General features: G+C 49.8%; 1 protein-coding gene across 1 annotated transcript in view; it reads left to right on the top strand.

The window, feature by feature from the left end:
• The window catches only part of SYNE3 (spectrin repeat containing nuclear envelope family member 3), a 106,018-nt gene that overhangs the window by 21,369 nt on the left and 59,994 nt on the right, over positions 1 to 24,655 (top strand). Inside the window, exon 2 of the mRNA XM_061159373.1 lies at positions 21,861 to 22,018. Coding sequence (XP_061015356.1) covers positions 21,875 to 22,018 — 144 coding nt within the window. The 5' untranslated portion in view covers positions 21,861 to 21,874. The remainder of the gene's footprint in view (positions 1 to 21,860; positions 22,019 to 24,655) is intronic.

The raw sequence follows: 24,655 nt of genomic DNA, 5'->3' as shown, positions 1-24,655 counted from the left end.
TGGTGGGTAATTGATGCACCACGTCTGCCCAGCGCCTGGCACCCAGCAGGTAGCCTTATTCATGGGAACTCTGGGTGACATTTTCCCCAACGCACAGGGGCCTCCTTTGGCATCCAACGGTCAAGACTCGTGAGGACCTTGACACCCAGGGCAATCGTAGGGTCACGGATGACCCGGGGTGGGGGCAGGGGGCAGCCGGCGGAGCACGGGTCACCCACCAAACAGCACTGGCTGTGGTGCGTGACTGGGGGCTTTGCTGGGGGGGCCCGTGGGGACCGGCATCGGGGACAGACACCCTCATCAGATGTTTGCACGTGCAGTCAGCTGCTAGTAGGAAAAGATCCTTGGACTTGAACTCCGGTTTCTTTGTGGAAGAGCAGGTTTCCAATAAAAACAATGCCTGAGGGTAAACGGCACTTCACAGGGTATTTCCTAGCAGGTGAGCGAAGGTGCCAGGTTGCTAGGAGCCTTTGCAGGGCAACATCGTGTCCGGATAATTGGGCACAGGCTGCCCTCTGTTGCCTGTGAGTCTGTCGCTGACCAGAGCCTGCGCCTCCCTTGCTCACAGACCCTCACCACTCTCTAGTGCCCACACTGAGGTTGGTGCGCCCCTTTGGATCCTGAGCTGTTCAGGCTCCCCCCACCCGCCTCTCTGACACAGCATCTTTTTTTCTTTTTTTTTTTAAAGCATTGCATTTCTTTTTTTTTAAAGGTTGGCTTTATTTATTTTAAATTTACTTTGTTATTTTTGCCTGGGTTGGGTCTTCATTGCTGCACAGGCTTTCTCTAGTTGTGGCATATGGGCTTAACTACTCCTCAGCATGTGGAATCTTCCGGGATCAGAGATCAAACCTGTGTCCCCTGCACTGGCTGGTGGATCCTTTTTTTTTTTTTTTAATGAATTTCACCATTTTTTTAAATTTATTTTTTTATTGAAGGATAATTGCTTTACAGAATCTTATTGTTTTCTGTAGCAGGCAGATTCTTAACCTCTTGACCACAAGGGAAGTCATGATTGTTTCTTTAAGAAAAGAAATCGTTTTATTGATATATAACTCAAAATATACAGTTTAAATGGGTACATTTGAAGTGCACAATTTGATGCCTCTTAGTATATTCACAAATCTGTACAAACATCACCACAATCATCTTTAGAATATCTTTATTACCTCCCCCCCAAAACCTATACAATCCCCAGTTTGCCCATGCCCCCACCCACCCAACTCCAGCCCTAGGCTGGACTCATTTTCTTTCTGTCTCTACAGACCTGCCAGTTCTACACATTTCATATAAGTGGAAATATACAATATGGGGTCCTTTGTGATTGGCTTCTTTGATTTAGCATCATATTTTCAAGGTTCCTGTATGCTGTAACCCCGTCACTACACTATTCTTTTTTATTGTTGAGTAATATTCCTTGGTGTGAATATAACACATTTATCCATTTGTACGTTGATGGGCATATGAGATGTTTCTACTTTTTTGGTTCTTATGAACATTTGTGTACAAGTTTTTGGGTGGACATATATTTTCATTTCTCTTGGGAGTATACCTAGGAGTGGAATTGCTGGACCATATGCTAACTCCATGTTTAATCACTTGAGAAACTACCAGGCTGTTTTCCAAAGTGGTTATACTTTTGCATTCTCACCAGCAGTTGTGTTCCACTTTTGGCATCTTCACCAATACTTTGTTATTGTCTGTCTTTTTGATTATAGCCATTGTTATCGGGGTGAATGGTATCTCATTTTGGTTTGAATTTGCATTTCCCTGATGTCTAATAATATTGAGAATCTTTTGATATGCTTATTGACTATTTATATGTACATCTTCTTTGAAGAAATGTCTGTTCAGATTTTTCGTCCATTTCATAATTGGGGTTTTTGTCTTTCTAGCATATGGTTTGCAAAAATTTCCTTCCATTCTGTGGGTTGTCATTTCACTTTCTCAATGGCATCCTTTGAAACACAAAAGTTTTAAATTTTGATAAAGTCCAGGTTGTCTATTTTTTTTCTTTTGTTATTTGTACTTTTGGTGTCACATCTATGAAACCATTGCCTAATCCAAGGTCATGAACATTTACACCTATGTTTCTTTCTGTGAGTTTTATAGTTTGGGTTGTTACAGTGTGGCCTTTGATCTATTTTGAGTTAATTTTTCTATATAGTGTGAGGTAGCGATTCAAATTCATTCTTTTGCATGTGGATATCCATTTGTCCCAGCACCATTCGTTAAAAAGACTATTCTTTCCCCACTGAATTTCAACACTTGTTGAAAATGAATTATCTGTAAATATGAGAGCTGATTGTTTCTTATCTGTGGGTTATTTTGAAGAAATGTAATGTTTTCCTTCAGAGGCCCAGGATGTTTTTATTCCAAGATGCGTCTTGGCCATAACTCTGCCACTGAGCTACGGCAAGATCTTGGGTGGGTCTCTCTCCTTCTCTAGGCCTCAGTCTCCGCATCTGTAAAATGGCACAGCTAGATAAGAGGATCCCCAAGAAGTGGTCCAGCTATTACGTGGTGAAATGCAGGGAGGTTTCCGCAGTGCTTTTCACTGGCTCCTAGAGGTGTCTGTCGCTAGGCCTCTTGGGAGAGTTTCAGGAACTCCCTATCCTGGCCTGGCCCCATGGGAGCCAGCCTTGCTTTTCCAAGAAAGTTAGTGTCAGGCTCACTTAGTAAGCATCATTGCTATCCTTCTCCCTGCTGTCTGTGCTCCAGCCCTGGGTATGCAGAGCAGGTGAGACACGGCCTCCGCCCCTGAGAGCAGCAGTCTGATGGAAAGACAAACATCAACAATCCACAAAGGTGGAGCTGGGCGTGCTGGCTGGCCCTGTGTATCAAGGGCTGCAGGAGCAAGGAGGGGCGGGGGTGGGCGGCAAAACTCAGCTTAGCGGACTGGGCCGCAGGCCTGGCCCAAATGTGAATGCTTGCTTAGGCGGTATCTGAGAACAGCAGGGTGAGCTGTATAGTATACGTGACAGCCCTTTCATCTGCCTTCCAGCCGCAGCTGTTTCTTACCATCATCTAATGAGCCCCAAGGCCCTGACCAGGCGGCTGCTGACCGCTTGTCTCCAGGCAAGGCGCTGTGGTTAAAGGGAAGGCTCTGTGCGGGGATGGGTAGACTGGGAGTTTGGGATGAACAAGTATACACTGCTTTAAAACAAAACAAAACAAAACAATAAGGACCTACTGTATAGCACAGAGAACTCTGCTCAATATTCTCTAATAATCTAATTGGAAAAAGAACTTGAAAAAGAATAGATACATGTATATGTATAACTGAATCACTTTTCTGTACATCTGAAACTAACACAACATTGTTAATCAACTATATTCCAGTATAAAATAAAATTGTTTTTAAGAAAGGCGGTACGAGAAGGCTCCGAAGCCAAGCTTCTCAAGTTTCGATCCTGCTCTGCATGCTTTAGGGAAAGGATTTAACATCTCTGTGCTTGCAGGTGGATTCTTTACCAGCTTAGTCACAAGGGAAACCCAAGAATACTGGAGTGGGTAGCCTATCCCTTCTCTAGTGCATCTTCCCGATCCAGGAATCGAACCGGGGTCTCCTGCTTTTCAGGCGGATTCTTTACCAACTGAGCTATCAGGGAAGCCCTTATCTACAGTCAGTTCAGTTCAGTCACTCAGTTTGTGTCTGACTCTTTGCAACCCCATGGACTGCAGCACTCCAGGCTTCCCTGTCCATCACCAACTCCCGGAGCTTGCTCAAACTCATGTCCATCGAGTCGGTGATGCCATCCCACCATCATATCCTGTCTTCCCCTTCTTCTCCTGCCTTCAATCTTTCCCAGCATCAGGGTCTTTTCCAGTGAGTCAGTTCTTCGCATCAGGTGGCCAAAGTACTGGAGTTTTCAAAGTTGGAGTTTATCTACACTATGGGGCCTATATTAATACTTTTCTGGTAGGCTATTTCTTTCTAAAACATTGCATGTTTTAGAACATGGCCTGGCACAAGGAGGCAGCTCTTATTAAGGTCTCTGGTTATTACAGGTTGGAACTGTAGCTTGGAGCTTGGAACAGTGTAGCATTGACTCCAATATGCTAGGCCCACTTCACAATTGGTTATTATAGCCCCTGGCTATTATGTGCTGTAACGTGGTAACTTGGTACAATTAGCCTGCAGGTTGCCTGAGGATCATTATTACAGTTCTGTGCATTTGAATAAAGCAGGGCTTCTTGGCAGCATGTATTTCTCCTTCCTAACTGCTATTCTGTTAAAAAAAAAAAAAAAGGTCTGAAGGTGAATTGGATGTGTTCAGAACAACTTTTCAGTTTTTCAAGCTCCCACATCTCTGATGGGATGTAAGTCAGGTGGCAGTTCTTGCCTTTGCTTGACCAACAGGAAGACTGGAGTTTGGGAGCCGCTGAGTGGTGGAGCCAGCACTGGACCCAGGGCTCCCTAATCCCATCCCGGGGCCCGCTCTGTCCCCAGCCGTGGCCTGAAGGAAGGCTCTGATTAGGGGATTAGCAGTCTGTGCTGATGTCCACCCTCCCCCCATCCCTGCCTTTTTCCAGTCTCCCTGAACCTGAAGCCTGTGTATATCAAGAACCAAATAAGGCTAGAGAGATGCCCCTCTGGCTCCACACTTCTTCCTTCTAATAAAAAAGAACAGAACTAGCAATTATAAATCACCTACTAAGTGCCAATGGTGGTAAATAGTAGTCTTGATATTTTCTAGATTTATGTATCTGCTCATGTATAGTTGTGAGCGCTGACTCTGTGTGAATGTTTATCTCAAGTGCCCTGATCAAGACAGCAGTGATCAAGATGATCAGGGGCCAGTCCCAGACACAGTTCACGTTCAAATGAGAACAGCAGCCTGAGAGTCTGGTGGAAGTTGTTGATTTCCATCCCTGATGCTAAGAGACCCCATGGCAGCACACGAGTCGTTGAGCAGACGCCCAGGTTCCTTTTGAACCAGGGACCCACAGAAGCATGGAATTAGGGGCCCACAGAACCGCTTTGGGGGTGCTCTGAGAGCCCCATGCACACGTGAAGGACTCTGTTTATCTGTTTTCCCACACTCTGGGCTATTGGTTTAGGAGTCAGCTGGCAGCGCCCTTGAAATTGGAGCAGGTTCTTGTTGGCTAGTGTCTCCCCATCACTCAGCTCCTTACTCCTTCAGCCTCCAGTCGGCGGGCCCAGCGCTGGGCACACAGGAGTCTTAAAGGAGGAGGTGCCTGGGAAGTGCTGAGTGCAGTCTGGAGCTTAGGAAGTTGTCCTGGAGCAGGGATCCCCAACCCCTAGGCCATGGACCCTACTGCTCCACAGCCTGTTAGGAACCGGCAGCACAGCAGGAAGTGAGTGGCAGGGCCAGCAAGCTTCACCTGTGTTTACAGTTGCTCCCCAATCACTCCCAGTCCCGCCTGAGCTCCGCCTCCTGTCAGATCAGAGGCGTTAGATTCTCATAGGAGCTCAAACCTTACCGTGAGCTGCAAGTGCAAGGAATCTAGGTGGAGAGCTCCTTATAAGAATTATCCCCAAACCACCCCTCACCCAGGTCCATGGAAAAACTCTCTTCCATGAGACCGGTTCCTGGCACTAAAAAGGTTGGGAACCGCTGTCCTAAAGAACAAACACAAAAGGCAATCAGATGGTTCGCCGTTTGGGACTGCAAATTAAAACCACGAGGAGATATCATCACGGCCAGTTAAAAGGGCTAAGATGAAAAAGACTGACCATCGAGGGCTCTGTGGAAACGAGAACTCTCACACACTGCTGGTGGGAGTGAAGAGTGGTGTGGCCACTTTGGCAAATAGTGTGACAGCTCCTTAAAAACGTACACATGTACCTGCCATCAGATCCAGTCACTCCACTCCTAGGTATTTTTGCAACAGAAATGAAAGAGAATGTCCATACACATGTGTTCAGAGCAGCTTTATTGGTAAGAACAAAAACAGTCGATGGGCGAGTCTCCACATGCTATGGAATATTACTTAGCAATGGAAAGGAATGGATCGTTGATACAAGGCAACAGCATGAATGAATCTCAAAGTAACTGTGCTGAGTTGAAGAAGCCAGAACCACACCCCCACCCCCCTCACTATATGTATATATATATGTCATTTCGTTTAGTAAAGATCTCCAAAAAATGCAAGCTAACCTCTAGTGACAGTAAGCACATCAGTGGTTGATTGGAACAGGGTGTGGGCAGGAGGGAGTGGTGATTAGATGGGATCAGGAAATTTTTATGGCGATGGATGTTTGTTATCTTTGACTGGGGTGGTGGTTTTAAAGGTACATATGTTAAAACTAAAAGGTATATATGTTACAAATTTGGCTTAAAACTGAACATTCAAAAAACTAAGATCATGGTATCTGGTCCCATCACTTCATGGCAAATAGGTGGGGGAAACAATGGAAGCAGTGAGAGACTTTATTTTCTTGGGCTCCAAAGTCCCTGCAGATGGTGACTGCAGCCATGAAATTAAAAGACACTTGCTCCTTGGAAGAAAAGCTATGACCTACCTAGATAGCATATTAAAAAGCAGAGATATTACTTTGTTGACAAAGGTCCATTTAGTCAAAGCTATGATTTTTCCAGTAGTCATGTATGGACGTGAGAGTTGGACCATAAAGAAAGCTGAGCACTGAAGAATTGATGTTTTTGAATTGTGGTGCTGGAGAAGACTCTCCAGTGTCCCTTGGACTGCAAGGAGATCAAACCAGTCAATCCTAAAGAAAATCAGTCCTGAATATTCATTGGAAGGACCAATGTTGAAGCTGAAACTCCAATCCTTTGGCCACCTGATGCGACAGACTGACTCATTTGAAAAGACCCTGATGCTGGGAAAGATTGAAGGCAGGAGGAGAAGGGGATGACAGAGGATGAGATGGTTGGACTCTGAGCTACTGAACTGATGTTAAAACTATCAAATTGTACAGTTGAAATGTGTTTGTTGTTGTTGTTGAGTTGCTCAGTTGTGTCCGACTCTTTGCGATCCCATGGATTGCAGCACCCCAGGCTTCCCGGTCCATCACCATCCCCTGGAGCTTACTCAAACTCATGTCATCCAAACTCATTGGTGATGCCATCCAATCACCTCATTCTCTGTTGTCCCCTTCTCCTCCTGCCTTCAGTCTTTCCCAGCATCAGGGTCTTTTCTAAGAGATGAGTTTATTGTTCATCAGTTTTACTCCCAATTATTTTTAAACTGTTAAAAATAAAGGCCACCCCATCTGCAATCAATCAGTAGGATGAATCCAACCCTGCCCTCCTTCAGAGAACTTGTTTGTGCCAATAGTTATGAACAGAAAGGGTTTCTCTGGTGGCTCAGGCAGTAAAGACTCTTCCAGTAATGCAGGAGACCCAGGTTCAATCCCTGGGTCAGGAAGATCCCCTGAAGAAGGGAATGGCAACCCACTCCAGTATTCTTGCCTGGAGAATCCCATGGACAGAGGAGCCTAGCAGCCTACAGCTCATGGGGTCCCAAAGAGTTGGACATGACTGAGCAACTAACACTTTCACTTTTTGAATAGTAAAGCACGAACAGTGAGGTCAAACTTCTGGATCCTGTCCTGGATCCATGGCTTGCCTCCCTAAACCCCAGCTTTCTCACTGTGAGATGACACTGATCATTTTACCTACCTCCTGGGGTTGTTGAGAGGAGAACATGGGAAAATTTAGAGTGTTTAGTAAACAGGTTGTAATTGACAACATGCATAGGGTCCTGCGGGGACCCAAGGGAAGGGAGAGGGAGCTGTTACTTTGCAGGGGAAGGAGGCTGGAAAGGTTTCTCCTTTTTACTGGTTGTGAACTGACTCTTGAAAGAACAGGGAAGAGTCTGCTAGAAGGAGGTTTGTGTTGGGGTTTGGGAGGAAGCTTCAGCAGTTGTGCTGCAGCTGGTGCTCAGAGACCAGGAGCATCCTGGTGAGTTAGGGCTGTAAGTTAGGTGGGAGCCTCATCCCTGAGGGTCCCTGAGGAGTGCTGGCTTCATCCTCCAGGGCAGAGTTCCTCAGACTAGGATATGAGGAAGTTTTCTCCAAAAACCAAGAGTTCTCTGAGAAATTTTGAAATTTTTATCTAATAAAGACAAACAAGAATTAGAAATCCTATATTGTAATGCAATGCTTTTGAATTGAGAGACATTTTCACCTAGTAGAAAGTACTCATTTCTGAAGTCCTTCTTGATAAGGGTGGTTCTAAAAGTATATTATTGCAGCCATAATCTTCCTTTTTACAAGTTTTTTCATAGCTATATGTTTCTTTAATTGAAGTGTAGTTGATTTGCAGTGTTCTGTTAGTTTTTGTTATACAGCTAAACAATTCAGTTATATCAGTTCAGTTCAGTTGCTCAGTCGTGACTGACTCTTTGCCACCCCATGGACTGCAGCATGCCAGGCTTCCCTGTTCATCACCAACTCTGTCCATCACCAACTGGAGCTTACTCAAACTCTCGTTCATTGAGTCAGTGATGCCATCCAATCATCTCATCCTCTGTCGTCCCCTTCTCCCACCTTCAATCTTTCCCAGCATCAGGGTCTTTTCAAATGAGTCAGTTCTTCGCATCAGGTGGCCAGAGTATTGGAGCCTCAGCTTCAGCATCAGTCCTTCTAATGAATATTCAGGACTGATTTCCTTTAGGATGGACTGGTTCAATCTCCTTGCAGTCCAAGGGATTCTCAAGAGTCTTCTCCAACACCACAGTTCACAGGCATCAGTTATATGCTTTTCTGTTATATACATTTTTAATATTCTTTTTCACTATGGTTTATCTCAGGATGTAGAATCTAGTTTCCTGTTCTACACAGTAAGGCCTTATTGTTTATCCATTCTACATATAATAGTTTTCATCTGCTAACTCCAAACTCCCTCCCCAACCCCACCCTCTTTCTTGGCAACTGTAAGTCTGTTCTGTGTTTGTGAGTCTGTTTTTGTTTTGTAGATAGGTTCATTTGTGCCATTTTTTAGATTCCACATATAACAGATATCATATGATATTTGTCTTTCTCTGACTTACTTCAGTTAGTATGATCATCTCTCTAGGTCCATGTTGCTGCAAATGGCATTATTTCATTCTCTTTTATGATGGAGTAATATCCTATGGCATATGTAGATTTAGATATAATATATATAATATATACCGCATCTCTAGCCACATCCATTTATCTGTCAAAGGACATTTAGGTCTGTTGACGTGTTATTCGGGTTTGAGGGCCACAGGAAGTGTGTGTGGTCATTGTGGTTGAACCAGCTCCCTTGGGCTGCTCAGGAAGGCAGGGCAAGTCTGGGGGGTTCAGGAGTAACTGTTGGAATTGCCCGTCCTCAGGGAAGGTTCCTACCCGAGGAGAAGGTATGAGGCGCTGGGGGCTTGGCATGGACTCTCGATTCCCAGGGCCAATGAGAGAGAGGCCTGGGGGCGGCGGGCTGGGGGCGGGGGTCTTAAGCACCTGTCACTGCCGTCCTGCCACGGAGAACACTGCCCTGGGCCAGTGGGCAAGGAGGGGGAGGGGAGGCGCAGGGACAAGGGGCCAACACAGCATCCTGGAAGCTCTCCACCCGCTTGGCCAGGCCTTCTCAGGCAGGGCGCCTTGGAGGCTGGGGCAGTACCTGGGATGCGCCTTGCCATGGGCCGGATGGAGCCCTCTCTCTAGGCCCTTGGAGAGTCCATCTACAGGGTACTCGGGAGTGCAGCTGGCGTTTTCACTGCGGAGGCCTGGGGTTGGGCCACGACCCACAGTGTGGCCAAAACTGACTCACCAAAACTGAAAAACCAAAACTTACCTAAAGCTCCTGATTCCAAATCAGAGTCCGCCTGGGTAGCGTTGATTGGCCTGCCCATCCTCATGCCTGCGGTCTGCAGCACTCAGGGTCCTTGCCAGGCCCAGACTAAGTCCCCCGATGCCCCGCCCACCGCCGCTCTGTGACCGCAGCTGATGGCCAGTCCCTGCCTCCCCGGCCTCTGGTCGCCCTGCCGCGCTGCCGGAAGCAGGTAGGATGCTCCCTAGGATGCCGGCAGGGAGCCCTCCGCTTCGCATCCTCTGATTGGCTGTCCTCCCGGCAGCTTGAGCCAATCATACCTGGCCTGAGGATCCGAAGCTCCACCCCTTGGAGCCGCTGGTTTGCCCAGGGACGCTTTTCCTCTGTGGGCACTCCAGTTTTATGTCGCTCATTCTCTGATTCTTGCCCTGCCCATTCTCTCCCCTCCCAGACGTTCATATTTGACCATGCGTTGCCAGGTTAGCAGGGCAGCATTTGTTGGGTAGAAATCCTAGGTCCTCCACACTGAGCCTTTTGATGGAGCGGTTGGGTTTTGTTAATTTCAGAGTGATTGGAAATACTGTTTCATAGTCAGCTGCCTGGCAAAGGGGGTGGGCCAGAGAACAGTGGTACCAAAACACCATTTATCAGTGATGACAGAGCACTTGTCCTGAAAGCAATCCCCTTTGTGGGAACTCTTGGCCTGTCCCCTTTGTGGCTAGAATTGTAAAGTGGACCCCACAACCCTATTCCTAAATGGCGTTTCTTGTATTAACAGTTACAAGGCCCTGGACGAGGATGGACTGTGGAGCCCTGCTGTTTGTGTGGCTTTGATCCATCCAGTCCCTAATCTCCCCAAGCTGGTGGTTACTTCTGATGGGATAAAGCCCAGTAATTGTTCCCAACTCTAGATTCAGCTACCTTGGAGGGTAGTTGTAAGTTCAATATGATGATGTGAGAATTGCTGGTCTAGTGACCCATTAAGATGTTGTGGAGAGTTCCGGCCCCTGGAATTTATTTATTTATGGCTGCACTGGGTTTTTGTTGCTGCGTGGGCTTTTCTCTAGGTGTGGCGTGCAGACTTCTTACTGTGGTGGCTTCTCTTATTTCAGAGCATGGGCTCTAGGTGCATAGGTTCAGTAGTTGTGGTTAACAGGCTTAGTTACCCTCAGGCATGTGGAATCTTCCCCCACCAGGGATTGAACCATGACCCCTGCATTGGCAGGCAGATTCCTAACCATTGGGTCACCAGGGAAGTCCCTCCAGCCCCGGCTTTTTACACACTTGCTCTCAGAATCACCTTTCACGAATGCCAGGTGAGAGAGAAGGGCCAAGGACCATCCTGGTGCTCTGAACGATGCTCTGCGCCCTGGCCTCTCTGCAACATTGTCTGACAATAATTAGTAAACAAAAAAGAGGTCCCAGAATCCACGTGGAAGAGGCTCTGGGATTAAAACCAGCTGCCTGCTCACTTCCTGAAATTCCATCTGTGAATGTGAGAGCAGTGGGAGCGAGTAGGGGTGGAAACTGTGTGTGGCAGGGCAGAAATGAGTCACGGGAAAGGCGAGCGTGTCACGGGAAAGGCGAGCGTGTCACAGGAAAGGGAGTGAGCCCCATGCCAGGGCTCTGGGTCAGTCTGTGGCGGGGCCCCGGGCCAGGTTGGCAGAACAGGCACACCGGGCTCTGACTGCTTCTAGGTTCTGCCGTGGGAGCCGGAGTTTACTTGGGTCTGGATCCTGAAGTTTCTGCATTCTAGAGCTGAATGCCAGGGGCAGCTGGGTTGGCAGAGGGCCAGAGTGACTGGGCACGACAGAATTGGGCTGCCCAGCAGTTCAGGACTCAGTTTATGATCTCCAGGTCTAGATTCTTAAGCTGAGAGGCCCAGATTTCCATGCTGCAGTCATCTTCCTGGAGCTTAGATGCTTGTAGAAGATGACCTCAGAGGTTCTGGGGGGTACAGGTAGGGGCATGGAAGCTAGGTGGCACCGTGGTGTTTAAGAACAAAGGCTCTGGACTCAGCCATCCTGGGTTCCAGTCCTGCCCTCAATATTTAACACCTATCTGGCTTTGGGCATTGTTCTTAGTATCCTCACTGATCCTCACTAATCCTCAGGCTCAGATGGTAAAGAAGCTGCCTGCAGTGTAGGTGACCCAGGTTTGATCCCTGGAGAAGGAAGTGGCAACCCACTCCAGTATTCTTACCTGGAAAATATTAATACCATGGTCAGAGGAGCCTCGTGGGCTACAGTCCATGGGGTCAGAAAGAGTCAGCCATGACTGAGCAACTAACACTTTCCTTTTAAGTTGGGATAAGTGTCTCACTGGTCTTTGTAGGATAAATGAATGAATAACTGTCAGCCCTTTATCATAGATGCAGGCATGTACAGAATGCAAGACACATGTGGGCTGTTACAATTACTATTGTTAATCTAGGATCCACCACTTTCTGGCAGGCTATTTGCTTTACTAAGTCTCAGTTTCCATCTTTATAAAATGGTACTAATAATGTCAGTCCAATAATAGTCAACCAATAGTTCACTCTGGGAACCTGACTTTGCCCCTCTCTTTGCTGGGAGGGGTCTGGTGTCATGCTCTAGAGGCATTCGCTACTGGAATTTGGCTCGGTCTTAGGCAGGATTGGAGAAGGCAATGGCATCCCACTCCAGTACTCTTGCCTGGAAAACCCCATGGACAGAGGAGCCTGGTAGGCTGCAGTCCATGGGGCCACAAAGAGTCGGACACAACTGAGCAACTTCACTTTCACTTTTCACTTTCATGCATTGGAGAAGGAAATGGCAATCCACTCCAGAGTTCTTGCCTGGAGAATCCCAGGGACGGGGGAGCCTGGTGGGCTGCCGTCTATGGGGTTGCACAGAGTCGGACACGACTGAAGTGACTTAGCAGCAGCAGCAGCAGTGGGCAGGATTCTTCAAGTGTCTGGATCACTGAATGGCATGTGAGTTCCCTTCTGTCTCCTAGTAGCTTTGTAATTCCTTCACCTGCATGTCACCAGGTCCTTCTGGTTTGCAGCTGGACTCAGAATGGATTCACCTTGCCTAGTTGGACCCTGCTCAATCAGAGTCACCATCCTTCCTGGGACAGTTCTGCCAGCTGCCCTGACATGCAGTGGAGTTGGACTTGGTTTTAGAAGCAGGATGGTTTAGTGAGATGAGATGAGCATGGGATTTAGAATCCAACAGAACAAGGTTCAAATCTCAATGCTGCCCTGATGGGCCTGTGCCCTGGACTGGTCACTCCAGCCTCAGTGTTCTTATCTAGGGTTGTGCCCATTGAGTGCCTGGTCCTGAGGAGGTGCCCGACAACTACCCCCAGATCCTAAGAGAAAGGTATGGGAAGGGGGGGAGGGAGCTCTTCCCAGGGTTCAGTCGCTGAGTCGTGTCCAACTCTTTGCGACCCCCTGGACTGCAGCACGCCAGGATTGCTTGTTCTTCACTGTCTCCGGAGTTTGCTCAAAGTCGTGTCCATTGAGTTGGTGATGCCATCTAACCATCTCATCCTCTGTCGTCCCCTTCTTCTCCTGCCTTCAATCTTGCCCAGCATCCGTCTTTTGCAGTGAGTCGATTTTTTGCATCAGGTGGCCAAAGTATTGGAGTTTCAGCTTCAGCATCAGTCCTTCCAATGAATATTCAGGACTGATCTCCTTTAGGATGGACTGGTTGGATCTCCTTGCTGTCAAGGGACTCTCAAGTCTTCTCCAGCAGCACAATTCGAAAGCATCAACTCTTTGGTGCTCAGTCTTCTTTATGGTCCAGCTCTCATATCCGTACATGACTACTGGAAAAACCATAGCTTTGACTATATAGCTCTTCCGAGGTATCCCCCCACCCCGCAATCAACCAAAGCTGTCAGTCCCAAAGGAGGCCCTGCTGCTCAACCTCTGCAGCCTCCTGCAAGACCCACCCAGGAGGACCGAACGAATGACTTGTAGACAAGTGCTTAGCACGACATAGGCCTTTCATCATTACAGAAACGGCAGCGCCCTTCTCTTGCCAGGTTGGCTTTTTTATTTTCAAGTCCGCATCATGTTTTCCAGCACCCCCTATCCACCAGACTTATTTAACATTTCTGCCTCCTCATTCACCCTGACCTTTTCCTGGGACTCTAACTAAGCTCTCCCCTTTGACATGATGGCCCAGGCTTGGAGCTCAGATTCTGGTATTGTCTTGCCCTCCTCTGAAGGACACTCCTGGGAGAGCTGTGTCCTTAGCCACACGTGGGGGTCTTGTCCACCTCCTGTGGATGCACTGATCTCACAGGCTGGTGCCTTTGACCTGGGATCCATCTAGGCACATGCTGTGCCTTGAGTCTACTCTCTGCTCCATCGTCTGCCCCGCTCTGCCTTGTCTGTCATCAAGGAAGAAAGATCATTTCTCTTCCGGCTGTCGTTTGTGATAACCACACGGGATGCTGAAAACCAAGGCTGCTTCCTTTCCAACCGTCTCCTCTGGCAGACCAGCACCAGTCTGAACCAGAAGGGGCCTGCATCCTGTCTCTGGTTGCTCGGGGACAGCCCAGAGGCACACCCGGAGCCCTACTCCCTTGCCGCCTGCAGCCACACCCCAGGGCTGGACTGCGTCCCAAGAAGGGACTTGGAAATGGAAACAGCTTTTTAAAGAATGCCTGAGTACATTTTTTTCTTCCAAAATGTTTGAAAAATGCATAGTTCCTTTTTTTTTTTTTTTTAATCCTGTGTCCATTCAACCAATCCAAGAAGGACAAACTCACGGGAGATGAGAATTCTCCCCTTGCTCCCAGAGGCCTTCCCGCGTCGTCCTCAGCTCCCTGCAGCTGCTTGACTCTGCACCTTGACTCTGACTGACCCCATCTGCCCCCGCCTGAGTGCCTCCACCGACCCTATTGGCAAGCGCTTTCATTCTGCACCTACCCTGGCAAAGGTGACTAACCTGAACCTCAGAATCAGCCTTGTCACCCCCACCCGGTGTGTGCTGTCTCCTGATTGCCCCCAGGGGCCAGCCTGGATGTGGCTCTGGTCTGGCTCTTGCCCCGCACCCTCCCTTCCTTCAGTACCTCCCCCCGATTCTCACGCTCCAGCCTCCCCATCCCACAGTGTGTCCAGAGTCTTCCCAGTATCCTCAGACTGCAGTGCCTCCCACTTAGCCTGCACTCCCCCCCGTCAAAGCTCACTTTGGTCCCCTCACTGGGCACAGAACCCTCTGGGCTAGAGCCCCGCTTGGTTCATCCAAGTCCTTGGGACCCAGTAGCTGTAGAGATGCACAGATACATTAGTTTGTGCCCACTCACCTGCATCCTACCCTACACCCAGCCTTGGGATGGTGTGAGAGCCGCTGTCTGGATGCAGGTTCCTAAGGAAGGAACGCCCTCCACCTGACCCAAAGGAATTGGGGGTAAAAAAAGAACTGCTTCCAAGGATGGAGTGTGTTCCAGACACTGGGTGGGAGGTTTTGTCATTCATCAGATCTAGGTGTTGTTCCCATGCTATGGTCTGAATATTTATGTCCCTCCCAACCCCTTGCTGGAATCCTAACCCTCATTGTGATGGTGTTAGGAGTTAGGGCATCTGGGAGATGATTAGAATGTGAGGGTGGAGCCCTCATGGATGGGATTAGTGCCCTTTTAAAGAGTCCCCAGGGCTCCCTAATCTTCCTCCATGTGAAGATAGATAAGTCTTTGACCAGAAAGAGGACCCTCCCGACCAAGCTGGGACCCTGACCTCTGGCTTCTAGCCTCCAGAACTGTGAAACGTATATTTCTGCTATGTAAGCCACCCAGTCTGTGATATTTTATTATAGCAACCCAAACAGACTCAGACACCCCATTTCCGAGTGAGGAGGTGGGGACTCAGAGAAGTTAAGTGACTGGCCAGAGGTCACACAGCTACTGAAAAATGAGGCCAAGACCACCAGGACCAGTGATAGGTCCTTCTGGCCTCAAGCGTCTGTCCAATCCCAGGACACGTGCCTGTGGGTGGCTTAACCAGCTAACTGTGCCTGCTGGCTGTTGTGGCTCCTGCAGCTGCTGGTTGTAGCCTTGGAGCATCTAAAACTGTGGTTGGCAAACTAGCCCATGGGCCATATTTGGGCTGATGGTCTGTTTTGTGGCGTGTGTGAAATGGGCTTCTTTTTTTCTGGCTGTGCTGGGTCTTCACTGTGGCACCTGGGCTTCAGTAGTTGCAGTGTGTGGGCTTAGTTGCCCCATGGCATGTGGGATCTTAGTTCCCCGACCAGGGATCGAACCAACATCCCCTGCATTGGAAGGCAGATTCTTAACCACTGGACCACCAGGGAAGTTCCAAGAGTCTTACATTTTTTAGGCGCTGTAAAATCAAAGAAGAATATGTAGCAGAGACTGAATGTGGCCTGCAAAGTCTAAAGATATTTACTACCTGGTCCTTTACAAAAGAAGCGTGTCCACCCCCTTCCCACCCCTGATGATATAAAAGGTGGGCGTGCATGGGTGCTAAGTTGCTTCAGTCATATCTGACTCTCTGCAACCGTTGGACTGTAGCCCGCCAGGCTCCTCTGTCCATGGGATTCTCCAGGCAAGAATACTGGAGTGGGTTGCCATGCCTTCCTCCAGGGCATCTTCCTGACCCAGGGACTGAACCCGTGTCTCCTGCATTGCAGGCGGATTCTTTACCGCTGAGCCACCAGGGAAGCCCAATGTAAAAGGTCCCTAGGACCATCTCCTTTGGAGTTTACATGTAGACCTGGGAGTTTAAGGCAAGTCTTGCAGTTTATCTCGGCCTGCCTTAGAGGTGCCAAATGCTGGAAGCGGGTGCTGGCTGAGGAGGGGCTCCGTGGTTGGAGAGGGGAGACAGGGGCCGGACCATGCTGACAGTCTGAGAGTGGAGGCTGGTCCCTAGACCCAGCTCAGAGCTGGACTTGGCATGGCTCATGGAGACCTTAGTAATAAGGACCTTCCAACCCACAACCTCAGAGACCCGCTGTTCAATACTCACAGTGTGCAGATGGGGACACTGAGGCCCAGAGTCAGACAAATGTGTTCAGGGTAAATGTGCAGATTCCAAGCCCAGGGCTCTGTCTCCTACCTTCCCTGTCGCATTTTGGAAGCCTTCCCGCCCTGCTCAGCCCAGTTCTGTGGGCCATTTTCTTGGCTTATTCGTTCCTTCAGTCGACATTAGTGAAGGGCTGGTAACTCGGTTCACTAGCACTGGTGTGCAGAGGTGGAAACGCAGCAAGAGGGCAGACGGCCTGCCCAGAAAAGGTAGCTGGTGATCACGATGCTCTGGGGTCCCACAGCGGAAGGCAAGGCTTTGGGGAGGGGGCTTGCTTCCAGCAGAGGGAACAGAGGCCGTGGTCTTGGTCTTGGCTGTGTCAGAGAGGAGTGAAGAACCGCAAGTCTGCCCTGGGGTTGCTGTGAGGCGATGGGGAGGAAGCAAAGCTGGAAACAGGATCAGGCTCAGGGCTTGGGGATCGGTCGGAAGGCCACGCTGCACTGTATCTCATAAACAGGGCATGGGTCAGCTGGCTTGGTGTTTTAGGAAGCCCCCTCTGGTTCCCACCAGGAGGGATGGGGGGTGGGCAGAAGCTTATTGGAGTCCATTGAGGTCACAGAGGGAAGTCCATGACCTTCCTGGTGAGGGAGGTCTTCTTGGTCCATGAACCAGTTATGAGTGGGTTTTTCTGGAGCTGCACATTTGCTTTTCAAGTTGAAATTTTTATTTTCAATTTATTTAAAAATAAATAACACCAGGGGCTTCCCTGGTGTTCCAGTGGCTAAGACTCCACACTCCCAAAGCAGGGGGCCCAGGTTCGTTCCCTGGTCAGGGAACTAGATCCCACATACCACAACTAAGACCTGGCAGAGCCAAATAAATAATTAATAAAAAAATTTAATTAAGTATTTTTGGGCACTCTGGGTCTTCGTTGCTTTGCTCGGGCTTTCTCTAGTTACTGCGAGAGGGGGCTACTCTTTGTTGCGAAGTGAGGGCTTCTCATTGCGGTGGCTTCTCTTGTTGCAGCTCGCGGGCTCTAGGTGCATGGGTTTCAGTAGCTGTGGTTCACGGGCTTAGTTGCTCCGAGGCATGTGGAATCTAACCAGAGCAGGGATTGAACCCGTGTCCCCTGCACTGTCAGGCAGATTCTTATCCACTGTGCCACCAGGGAAGTCCAAACTTAAACTTTTAAATTTTCGTAAGGAAACAGGCTGTCCTTTCTGTTGGCCGGGAGAGGGCTTAGGGCAGGATTTTTACCCAAGTCCATGGACTTGGTAACAACACATTGAAGGCAACAGATTGAACTGCTGCTGACCTCTGACTGAGGCAGTCTCTTCAATTGCACAGGAGGCCAAGCCAAAACCAAGCCCACTCTGCTAATAGCCTGGCTATAACTTTGTCACATATATTTTTATGTTGGATTGTGGTCATTGTAGATATCTTGAAATGTAGTTTATGCCCATCACTATTTCAAAAGCCTGGTAGTTATTGGGCCCATTGTTATTAGATCTTGTGATTTAATGTGTTGATAAGATTGTATGTGTGTGATGAATTTGATTTTTAGTATTTTTTAATTTTTAGTATTTTATAATAATTTATAATATAATTTTTATAATAATTTTTCTTTATGAATTCCGTTTATTTAATTTATTATTTTGGCTGCACCCCTCAGATTGAGGGATCTTAGTTCCCCATCCAGGGATTGAACCCAGGCTCTCAGCAGTGAAAGCATGGCATCCTAACCACTGGACTGCCAGGAAATTCCTGATTTTTAGTATTTTGTTGACTATGTTTTAATATGGTTGGTTTCCTTGTAATTCTAGCTTTTAGTCTCAGCGTTTAAAGCCTTTATTATGAGAAGGGGTGCATAGTAACAGTCCATCCCCCTCCCCTCAAATCCTCAACCTGGCTGCAGCCCTTACACATGTTCAAATGTAGCTTTTCTTTTGGAAACTTCCTGGGGCAGGGATAGTGCCCACTTATTTGCTCCCGAGGTTGTAACATCAAGCCTAACTAGAAGCCTGTGCTTAATTCCTGTGTGTTTCATTGACCTGGAATGAAGTGGTTTGGCAGAACGGGCCAAGAGACCCTGGTCTCTTGAACTCTGCCTGCAACTTCACCAAGCTTACCCTCAGTGGTCCCCCATCCGAGGTTAGAAGCCCGCCTCTGAGACTGATTCACGGGTCTGGGGCCCCTCTGCTCCCTGCCGCACCCTGCTGGACCCCTAGTGTTCTATGCCACGTGTTTCTGGGTCTCCAAACCACCACGCCTCCCAGGTACTAGGCATTTCCAACCGGAAGAAGGAGTCTCCAAAACCACAATACCTTTTGGTGCTTAGAGCTTCCCCATGCCCTGTCATCTGAAACTCTGGGAGCTTGCTTCTGCCTCTCCCATTCATCGATTTGTAAACACATAAAAGCTGAGCTTTTGGAAGCCAGTCAAGTCACACATCACACAAGAGATTAAAGCCACAATGAACCAATTTAAACGCCTGCACATTCTAATGTGCTTTTCAAAGGAAGCTTTCAGAGGCAGGGGGGTGGCTGCAAGGAACATATTAAGTTGTTAGGAAAACATCAGAACAGCTCTGAAGGAAAAACAACAGGTTGGGAGACTGAGCTCTGGGGCCCAGGTCCCAGAGGGAAGCCCACCCTGGGTCCCCCACTGCCTTCCCCTCGCCCAGCGTGCATCTTGCCGTCTGATGGCAGAGCTCCCAGTGCAGGGCTGGGGTGGGGCAGGATGCCCAGATTCCCAGTCAACCCCTGTTGAACAGCCGGCTGATGACTGAGAAACAACAAACAATTCAGCCAATGTTAAGGAATTTCTTTCTTTCTTTTTTTTTTTTCATTTTAATGATTGCCCTTCCTGGAAAATTCACAAAGTGCCTGAGATGAAAAATAAGGAAACAGAAAAACTTCCAACTGTGATTCTACCAACCAGACAATGGTCCTTAACCACATGGCCTCCACGGACAGCATGCCGGGAGCAAAGAGGCCTGAGGTCACATGGGATGTGGCTTCTGCCACTTGCCCACACCCCTCTCTCCAGTTCATCACGTGGACATTGTTTTTTGTTTGTTTGTTTGAGCTGCACTGTGAGGCTTTGGGGATCTTAGTTCCCTGACCAGGGATTGATCCTGTACCCCCTGCAGTGGAAGCATGGTGTCCTAACCACTGGACCCCCTGGGAATGGGCTTTGTAATGATGAGACTTACCAACCTTTTCTAGAAGCATAGTTTTTTGTGGTTTTGGTCTTTTTGTTTGTTGTGATTGTTTACTTTTTTAGCCACGCCATGCAGCATGTGGGATTTTAGTTCTGAAACCAGGGATCAAACCCATGCTCCCTGCAGTGGAAGCAAGGACCACCAGGGAAGTCCCTTTATTTTTATTAGCTGTGGAGCCAGGGCTCAGTCGTGCCTGACTCTTTGCAACTCCATGGACCATAGCCCAACAGGCACCTCTGTCCATGGGATAACCCAGGCAAGGATACTGGAGTGGGTTGCCATTTCCTCTTCCAGGGGATCTTCCTGACCCAGGGATTGAACCCACATCTCCTGTGTCTCCGGCATTGGGAGGCGAGTTCCTTACCACTAGTGCCACTTGGGAAGCCCTTGAGCCAGGATTGCTAAAGATAAATTTTGTTGCATTTTTAAATATTATTATTAGAGCCTAAGCACTCTCCATCACAAATTCATTTCAAGCTTACTTTTTGTTGGCTGCATAATATTCTGAAGTACAAGTATGTGATACTTCCCTTAATTATGCCTATTGCTGGGCATCTAGTTTTGTCTCACCATTTTAACAAACACTGTGGTAGGTGTGGGGCGCATGACAGTTTATACCAAGGCAGAACTGTTTCAACATTGATGGAGGCTTTACTCTGTGCAAGGCATTGTGGGAGAGTGGAGGATAAGCTAGACACAATCCTTTCACCTAAGATGCAGATATAAATAACTTTAATCCGAAGTTGGTTATAGTTGTCATAAGCAGACAACTAGAACTGAAATACAGAAGAGTTTTTCCTGGGCTTAATGGGATTTTAAGAAATTACAGGAGGAAATTCTGGAACTTTGTATCCACAGCTAGAAGGTAAGAGAGGCGGGGGCAGGATGGCAAAGGGATTGGTTTAGAGGGAAAGATATCTGCCCGGGGGCAGGTGACCCTGAAGGCAGTGGGTCTTAGCTCAAAGGCAAAGTCAGTTGGTGGTCAGTGGCTGCCAGGTGAAGGTGGTGCATGATGTTTGTGCTCAATCGATTAGTCATGTCTGACTCTTTGTCATCCTATGGACCCATGGGATCCCATAGCCCGCCAGGCTTCTCTGTCCATGGGATTTTCCAGGGAAGAATACTGGAGTGGGTTGTCTTTTCCTCCTCCAAGGGATCTTCCCGACCCAGCGACTGAACCTTCATCTCCTGCATCTCCTGCATTAGCAGGCAGATTCTTTACCACTGAACCCCTGGGGAAGCCCCAGGTGGTATGTAGGTCAGTGGAAGCGCTTAGCCAGTATCTCCCAGGGACCCAGGTTGGTGGAGCAGTAGGAGTAACAAGACACGAGGCTCGCAGGGTATCCCCAGCCTGAGATGTTAATTCCAGGTGAAGTTTAGGGGCTGGCGTCAGCCTGGCCGATGCCAAAAATTGTGTTTTTTCGGTTTGAGGGTTTTGATTCATTCCGATCAAGATTCAGTATCTGTCACAGACATCTCAGCCTGTGTGTGTTTTAGGATCTGCTTTTGAAGGGGTTTCAAACCAAAGAGAAGAGAGTTGCTCCCGAGTCCCACGGTAGCATCAGAGGGGCGCAGGGAAGCTAAGACAAAGAGTCTTTGCCAACCCAACACCCTGGGCCCGCTCTCCCTGCTCAGTAGCACTCCCCCACCCAACCCTCCACTGGAGAGGCCAGACCTGTTTTCCTTCTCGGACCATTTCCAGCCCTGTGGCTCTTTGACAAACACAGTTGCCTCTGGCTGTGTCACCAGAGTCAAGCACCAGAGCATCAGGAAGGGGTTGGGGGTTGCAGGTCTGGGCCCACCCCTAGGGTCAGCCTCCCCTAATTCTTACCCAGCACCCATCAGCCAGCCGGGGCCCCTCCACAGCACTCCCTTCCCCCCTGCCTCCCTGTCCCCCCCCACCCCGCCCCCAAGCATTCTCACCTGTCTGTCTGATCTCACGTGGTCCTGTCTTCAGCCCCCGCAGGTGCCATGACTCAGCAGCCCCAGGAGGGCTTCGACAGGAGCGTGGAGGATGCCCGCCGGTGGATGACGGCTGTGCAGGAGCGGCTGCAGATCAATGACAACACCCAGGGGCCCCGCACGGCGCTGGAGGCCAGGCTGCGGGAGACTGAGGTATGCGGAGGCCATGGCCTCGAGAACCCTGCGGCCTTGGCCTTGTCCCTCTGTCTCAGGCCTCAGGTTACTCCCCAGCTGTTGCATGGCAGAGGTGGACAGACTGGTGTTTCTCAAACTCGGATGTCTTGGAATCTCTGGGGTTTTAAGTGCAGGTTAAACTCAGCCAGGAGGTGGACGTGCAGTTTCTGACATGCTCCTGCTGCGGGTCTTAGGATCGCGCTTTCATTGTAAGGCTCTAGAGCCCACTCTCTGGCTCACCCATCCTGCCAGGAGGCCCCATGCAATCAGATGATCTCTGCCCCTAGCTGGCCCCGGCCCTGCTTCCCACCCCATCTTTGCTTCCCAGTGCCTGAGGTCCCTGCCTCGGCTCTTCTAGGGCTACCTACCACCCGGCACAAGGCAGAGATTGGGAAGGTCAGGGTTGAAGGGAGGGGGCAAGCCTGGCGGGGAGAGGAGTTGGCAGCCAAAGTCCCCTCCCTTGTCAGTCTTGGCCTTTGTCATCAGTATCACTGTCACCGATCATCATTTATCAGATGGGTGCCTCTGCCGGGTCACTGGGTGAAGGGTGGTGACGTTCATTTGGCTGCTATTAAGTGCTCGAGCCTTGCTGTCAGCTTTCATCTTTAGTTTCCCAGAAGCCCTGAGATTGTGATGTCGTGTCCCCACTTTTCAGTAATGAAATGGATCCCTAGACACAGCGATGGGCCAGAATGAAAGCAATTGATCTTGTCAGGGCTTAAACCCAGGGCTGAGTTCCGAGCGTCACTGGCCATCCCCGTGTAGGGGCCTGGACCAGTGGAAGGGATGCGGCACACGCTATGCTCGGGTTTATGGCCTAACAGGGACAGGTACACATGTAATCCAGCAGCCACACAAGAATGGAAGAGGTACGTCCCTAACATGAGTTCATGATACTGTTCTCCTCCTCTACAACATTCTGTGGCTCCCCATTGCCCAGAGAAAACCCAGCTTCACCTGACATCAAAAGTCCTCCACCATCTGTCTACACGACCCTATTCTTTAGCCTCGGCTTCCCCTGCCAGCCCACCTCCCGGGCACACATCCTCTCCTGTTGGCAGGAAACCTAGATTCCCGGTCACCAAGCCTTTGTGCATGCTGTTGCCTCTACTTGGAATGCCCTTCGTTTGGGTCCGAGTGTGCACGTGAAACGAAACGCCTGCCGCCCTGTCCACGAGTCTTTTTTGAGCCCCTGCCCCAGCCCCAGTCCCAGCTCCTGACGTTCCGTGTCTGTGACCCTCTCTGCATGGCACCTGCTGCCTTAGCATGCTGTCTCTTTGCATCTTGCACTGTTTGGGGGCAGCTCATTACCCCGTGGTGGTGGGTCAGGCTTAGTTAGGCGAAGGCAAAGGCGATCCTCAGGGAAGGACTGTGGGCAAGGGCAAGGTGAATGGGCCCCAGAAGTCGCAGAAACACTTCCATCAGGTGAAACCCTGAGTGCTGGGCCAGGAGCCTAGGTGGGGGGAGCCACATCCTGGGCGCCCCACCCCTGTGTTCTCCCACGGGACTCAGACCCACACGTTTTCTGCGTGCTTCGGTGTTTCAGCATCGATTTTGCAATAAGAAAACATTTCACTCCTGCCTTCTGGTGAAAAGGAGCCGCAGTACCTTCCCCACCTACAGTCTGGGACCTCCCCCTGGGGCCTGGGGTCTCCTGTGCCTTCCCTCCACCCGCTCAGCCATGCACGTCCCCGGTGCCTGTTTGCTAGTGACCGGATGTGAGTTTCAGTCCAGCTCTGAAGCTTAGTAGTTGTGTGGCCAGGAGTGGGGCCCACGCCCTCCTGTGTGCTGAGGGCTGTGGGGTGCCCTCCCGTGTTCTGAGGGTTGTGGGGTGCTCTCCTGTGTGCTGAGGGCTGTGGGGTGCCCTCCTGTGTTCTGAGGGGCTGCAGGAGCCTCTCGGTCCCTCCCGGAGGTGAGCATCTTCTTTGGAATAGACTGGAGAGGCTGCTCCTGGGACAAGCTGGGGACCCCCAGGCTCTCAGGTCAGGAGAGGCCTTGGGGGACAAGCGACATCACTGCTGAGGCTTGAATGAAGAGCAGTGAGCCAGGTTGGGGGATGCAGGGGGAGGGGATGGAGGAGTCTGGGGGAGGGGGAGAGCTTGGGGTCTGGGGTGGGCAGGCCTGGGTTTGAATTCCCGCTGTGGCCACAGGGCCCGGGGAGAGTTTCTGTTGCCCCCTGGGCTTCAGCTTAGCTCCCGGGGAAAGTGCTAGTTGTCGCCTTGCAGTGCGGAGGGAGGACCAAGGCCAGTAACTCACTGGCACACTTGGCAAAGTGCGGGGCATGCTGGCAGAGCCGGCCCAGCGGAGAGGAGTGTTCCCCATGGGGTCAGTGAGAGAACACCAGTCTGTGGACTCTCCCAGTCCTCACCCCGTACCTCCGGGCTGGTCTCCTAGATCACAGCATCTTGTCTCTTCACCCTCTGGTTCCCAGCCTCCTTGGTCCTGCACTTGGAGCCTCAGCCAGGCTGCTTCCTAACTGGTTTCCAGGCCCCTTAGTGGTCAGAGAGCTGCCACATCTCCTAGGACTTGGCTTCCAGAAGTCTGATGCCCTGAACATGCCGTGTGTTTCTAGCTTTGCTGGAGCCCCCATCTCACACGTCTGTACAGCACTGAGGC

The sequence above is a fragment of the Dama dama genome, chromosome 13 (genome assembly GCF_033118175.1).
Source record: "Dama dama isolate Ldn47 chromosome 13, ASM3311817v1, whole genome shotgun sequence".
Classification (NCBI taxonomy): Eukaryota; Metazoa; Chordata; class Mammalia; order Artiodactyla; family Cervidae; genus Dama; species Dama dama.
The sequence above is the reverse complement of the archived record's forward strand: the minus strand, read 5'-3'. Positions and strand labels throughout refer to the sequence as shown.